The sequence below is a fragment of the Curcuma longa genome, chromosome 6 (assembly GCF_044706935.1).
Source record: "Curcuma longa cultivar G26 ecotype Majalengka, Jawa Barat chromosome 6, ITB_CL_G26_1.1, whole genome shotgun sequence".
NCBI lineage: Eukaryota > Viridiplantae > Streptophyta > Magnoliopsida > Zingiberales > Zingiberaceae > Curcuma > Curcuma longa.
This window is the reverse complement of record NC_133866.1, coordinates 9,749,270-9,754,915: the sequence shown is the minus strand read 5'-3', so window position 1 is coordinate 9,754,915 and position 5,646 is coordinate 9,749,270. Positions and strand designations below refer to the sequence as shown.

At 40.9% G+C, this 5,646-nt stretch overlaps 1 protein-coding gene across 1 annotated transcript; it reads left to right on the top strand.

The window, feature by feature from the left end:
* Positions 1-2,995: 2,995 nt before the first annotated feature.
* Positions 2,996-3,511, top strand: LOC141830569 (uncharacterized). The gene has a single exon (XM_074717974.1). It carries the CDS (start codon positions 2,996-2,998, stop codon positions 3,509-3,511), a length of 516 nt encoding a protein of 171 aa, XP_074574075.1.
* The last annotated feature ends 2,135 nt before the right edge of the window (positions 3,512-5,646 follow it).

The following is a 5,646-nucleotide window of genomic DNA, read 5'->3' as shown; positions in this document are numbered from 1 at the left end:
ACCTAGGGTTTTGTTGGTGCAAGGAGCACTAGTCTGTCCCTAGAGTTTCAATGTTTGACAATACACCTAGATCTGATTTGTTTGATCAAAGGGTTGATCCAAAAAAGACCTAATGTTTGGATGTGAGTGAAGTTTAGTCAAGTCAAGGTTGATCAGAAGACTAGCAAGAAGTCCTAGTCGGTTAGACCGAGCAAGGAGAAGTCCTAGTTGAGGCTAGGCAGGGAAAGTCCTAGTTGGAGGCTAGGCAGGGAAAGTCCTAGCTGGAGGCTAGGTAGGGAAAGTCCTGATCTAAAAGACTGGATAAGGAAGACATGATTTGAAGGGCTGGGTAAGGAAGTCCTGATCTGGAGAATTAAGGAAGTACAAGGGAAAAGTTCCAAACAGGTAAGGGTGATCGGATGTTTGGCAAGTGAGAAGTCTTCCTATGGAAGTGATTAGTACTAACTATATGTTAGGCAAGGAAAAGTCCAAACAGGATGTTTGACAGGTGGAAAGTCTACCTATGGAAGTGACTAGTCCTAATTGAAAGTTAGGCATGGGTAAGCTAGTAGGTTAAACCTACAGGTAAGGCTTAGGTAAGCCTAGTAGGTTAGACGGACTATAGGTAGGCTTAGGTTGTTTGTTTGTTTGTATGTTGATCTTGTAGGGACCAAGAGTTGAAAGTAAGATGGAGAAAGTATAAGAGGAGCAAACAGAAGCAGTCGAACCAAGCCCGGGATCAACTCAGGTCAAACCTGAGTTGACTGGATCTAGGCGCCCGGATGTTACTCCAAGCGATCGGACAATCCAGCGCCCGGATGGTATCCAAGCGATCGGACGTCAACCAAATGGGCCAGCGAGGCAGATGAGATGGCAGAGTCTTAGTGATCGGGGCACCTCAGCCTCCAAGTGCCCGGAGAGGTTCCAAGCGCCCGGATCAAACGGAATTGATCCAAGATAAAGACTAACAGAGCCAGATCGGATTGGATCAGTTTTAGGCTCCCAAAAAGGGATCCAGGCATCCGGAAAGATCTTTATATGGCATATATGACCAGCACCAAAAAATAATAATTTTACGCCTCACTCTTCATCCTGTGGTGCTGCTGAATGCGAACGAACTGAAAACAACCTTGTGAGATTGAGTGTGGTGCATTTATCTTAATTAGTCATGAAGGATGAAACTTACTAGGTGGTTAACCAAGTACAAGAGTCTAGTTTATGGACTTAAACTTTTGAGATTCTACAACTTTAGATAATTCTCTTTCAATTATTTTCTAATTATGATTGAGGATGATCTAGGGGGGTACAATAGTAGGAGTTTGTTAGTTTTATTGTTTTGGCTAGAGCGGGACGCACAAGGCTAAGTATGGGAGAATTTGATAAGTTGGGTTTGTTATGCATTTTATCGCATTATTTTGGGGTTTGCATGGAAAATAAATGGTTTAATGAATTGATTTGAATATATTTGTGATATATTGCGCAATTTGATGGTAAACTATAATTTCTACAAATTGATGGTTAATTTTACATTAATTGAATTTGATTTTGTAGGACTCGAGTTGAACCAAGATGGAATCCAAAGTGAGATCGATTTAAATTGAGCCAAGATTGACCAAATTGATGGAGTCAACCTCATGAATTAAGACCCAAGTTGATTTGGACTGAACCTGGGTGAATTGAAGTCGAACCGGAGTCGAATTGGGGCTGAACCGGCGCTGAATTGGATTGAACCGGCAGCAAATTGGAGTGAACCCGGCTCAGCACAGGAATTCAAATTCACGCTTTAACGAGAAGTTTCACTGTAGCATTTGACGCGGTTACTGTTCATCGTTCCTGCCGCGACTTCTTCTCAAGTTTTCTCTGCGTTTTCTTAGGCGATCTTCGAGATTTTCCTTTCCAAGCCAGTTTCCAGATCTTATCAAGTTTCTTCGACCTCGATTTGGCATCAGATTGGAGCTGGATCTTTCGATGAGGGTTTCATCAGAGGTTCCTGTCCGCGACAACTTCCAGTCAAGATCTGTAGATTTACGACGATCGGAGCTATCAAGGGCATTCCGAGGGGTTCTTTGAAGCTTCTTGAGGGTTCCCGAGCATTGAATTGCAAGCGATCTAATGAATCCTGAGCTGGGTTTTCAGATCGAATTTAATCTCTGTTATGCTACCGGAGGGTTTCTGATACGCAGATTTCAGAGTTGATTCTGATCTAAATCAGATCGAGGATGATAGAGATTTGATTGAGTTTTGTAGTTCTGAACTAGATCTTGTGTGACGACAAGATTGGAATTGGTTTGTGAAGGGAAGATTCTGAATTCTTCATTAGTTTCATTACTGAACATTTTCTGTTTCTGTCAGTTTTAATTTCATGCTTGAACCATGATTTTGTTGATTTGGAACTTGAATTGATGAGTAAATCTTGAATTGAGTTTCTGAAAGCAATTGGTTAATTCAAATTTCCATGTTTGAGTAGTTGTGTTGTTGAGATCAAATTGCTCCCGAAAATCTGAAACTTTGAGCATTGTTCACTTTATCAGTTTTGAAATCAAAGAATCATTCAACTCTTTTTATAGATTAACTTTTAGTTTCATTCATTAGTTAAATGCATGTTATAATTAGAGTGAATTTTTGTGGCAAGTCAGATTAGTTCTTTCGATAATAAATTGCTACATGAGCTTTAGTTACCTTTCCTTTCACATATCTTAGTTGTATTTCATACTTCTTTTGCTTATGCTTGGTTATTGATTGATTTTTGCATTTTAGTTTAGGTTTTATTTCTTGGTTTCATTGTTGAATCTTAAATTTAGATTTACATTTCATTTTAAAACACTAAAACCCCCATTTCATATTAAAAACCCAAAAAGAACGACATCATAGCTTGATTTAGAACGATTCTCTATTAATCCTTGGAAAATACGACTCGTGGCCCCTGTATTACATTTTCTTGTGAGTTAAGGGTTTCGATTATAAATTCTAATTTGAGGCTCATTCGTGACATCAATTGTGGGCCTATCATCCACCTATGCCTACTTCTGCTCCGACTGACAGGAGTCGCATTATGACTTTGGCCAAATTAGCCAAAGAGCGCTTTACTTTGTTTCACGGGGGATCTGACCCGTGGATGGCCCGATCATGGTTAGAGAATATCATGGAGGCGTTTGAGTATATGTCCTGTACAGAGGCAGAGATGGTTGGATTAGCTGCATATCATCTTCGAGACCAGGCTCTTACCTGGTGGAAGACCCAGAAGACTATTCTCGGGACTCAGGAGATTTCTTGGACTTCTTTCAGAGAGGCATTCGAGAGAGAGTATTTCCTGGCGACCTTCCGCAGAGCATGCCGTCAGGAGTTCTTGAGTCTGAAGCAAGGAGATAGGTCAGTTACGGAATATAACACAAAATTTAACAAGCTTTCAGAGTTCTGTCCACAGTTGGTGGCACAGGATGAGGATCGGATGAATCAGTTTGTACAGGGCCTCGCTGCATACATTCGAGACAGGATGTCAGGGTCTTCTTTCAGTTCTTACAGAGAGGCCTGACAACCCTATATTTGCTATGGAAATGTCACGAGTAGGGTTGCAAATTGATTTTTTTAAATATCGAAAACCCACAACGAATACAAACTAAATGCAGTATAGGGGCCTCGAGTCATATTTTTCCAAGGTTAGTAGAAGAGTTGTTTAATTTGATGCTTTCGAGTCGTATTTTTGGGGTTTTCTATGAAAATCAGGGATTTGGTGTTTTGAAATGAAATTGTAATTCAAAATCAACAATTAAATGCAAAATGCAAAAACTAAACCTATTCTTGTCAAGTATGAATCCTAGAATTGCAAAATCCTAACATATAAACGAGGAAGAAACAAATTCAATTGTATGAACTAAATCTAACTAATCAAATGTAATGAACTTCAAAAATATAAATTCCTACAGCTACACAAACCACAAAACCCTAAACTCTTTGGCACGGAACAGTGATGGCATAGTAACAAGAAGAAAAATAAAAAGAAGCTATCTAATGCTAAACAAAATCTAAGCAAGCTCTAAGGTAATAGCGAAATTGCAATGAATGGCATAAACTAAGCTGTCCTAAATTAACAAATTGGCAAACGGCATGGTACGGGAAGGTTTTGGCACGGAACAGTAGCTGTCCGAAGTTTCAGAAGCAAAGAAGTAGCTGTCCGAAGTTTCAGAAGCAAAGAGGAGCTAAAAAACCTAGATTAAATCCAAACAAAATTAACTAATAAGGAGAACTAACCATATGAGTTGAATTTAGTGTTTTAAAACTAATTGCCAAGGGTTTAAAGACAAAGATCAGAAATGAAAACGTGCAGAAACTGTAATCAGAAAACCGAAACTATCAGAAACTTCAAAACTCCTTCAACCCTTCCCTTTTCCATTTCTTCTCCGCAATCTGGTGTCAATCAAACTGATGAATCCACAATGCGGGTTTAATGATCCTCTGGAAGCTTCAACGCAACGGCTGATGTGGTTTACTAGCTGCCCGGCTCTGAAAAGAAACAGAAAAACCCTCTCCGGCTATAAGCAGAGACTTCGCGCGAGCTATTTTTAGTTGCAAAGACTGGATTGCTTGTCTTCACTGGTCCATATCGATCTTCTGATCATGAAAGAGCACTCCGCAATCTTCAGAGAACCCCTCCAAGGCTTGCGGAGTCAGATTGAATTGAAGGTGGCCGGGACTCACGAAAACAGAGCACAAAGCTGCCTGAGAAACCCTCTCAATCGCGCCTCGTCCAGTGATGGCATAGTAACAAGAAGAAAAATAAAAAGAAGCTATCTAATGCTAAACAAAATCTAAGCAAGCTCTAAGGTAATAGCGAAATTGCAATGAATGGCATAAACTAAGCTGTCCTAAATTAACAAATTGGCAAACGGCATGGTACGGGAAGGTTTTGGCACGGAACAGTAGCTGTCCGAAGTTTCAGAAGCAAAGAAGTAGCTGTCCGAAGTTTCAGAAGCAAAGAGGAGCTAAAAAAACTAGATTAAATCCAAACAAAATTAACTAATAAGGAGAACTAACCATATGAGTTGAATTCAGTGTTTTAAAACTAATTGCCAAGGGTTTAAAGACAAAGATCAGAAATGAAAACGTGCAGAAACTGTAATAAAACCGAAACTATCAGAAACTTCAAAACTCCTTCAACCCTTCCCTTTTCCATTTCTTCTCCGCAATCTGGTGTCAATCAAACTGATGAATCCACAATGAGGGTTCAATGATCCTCTGGAAGCTTCAACGCAACGGCTGATGTGGTTTACTCGCTGCCCGGCTCTGAAAAGAAACAGAAAAACCCTCTCCGGCTATAAGCAGAGACTTCGCGCGAGCTGTTTTTAGTTGCAAAGACTGGATTGCTTGTCTTCACTGGTCCCAATCGATCTTCTGATCATGAAAGAGCACTCCGCAATCTTCAGAGAACCCCTCCAAGGCTTGCGGAGTCGGATTGAATTGAAGGTGGCCGGGACTCACGAAAACAGAGCACAAAGCCGCCTGAGAAACCCTCTCAATCGCGCCTCGTCCAGCTGCTAGGATTCACCCAATCGACCGGCATTGAACTTGTCAAGGAGCAAGGATCGCAATGGAAGTGGTTTGGGAAGAAGGGGGCCCCTGTGCACGTACGTCGCCGAGCAGAACAGCGTCCGCGCGGAGACGATGAACAGT

What these genes read in the sequence shown, in the direction of transcription:
- LOC141830569 (XM_074717974.1), top strand. Translation starts at nt 2,996, where the DNA reads ATGCCTACTTCTGCTCCGACTGACAGGAGTCGCATTATGACTTTGGCC.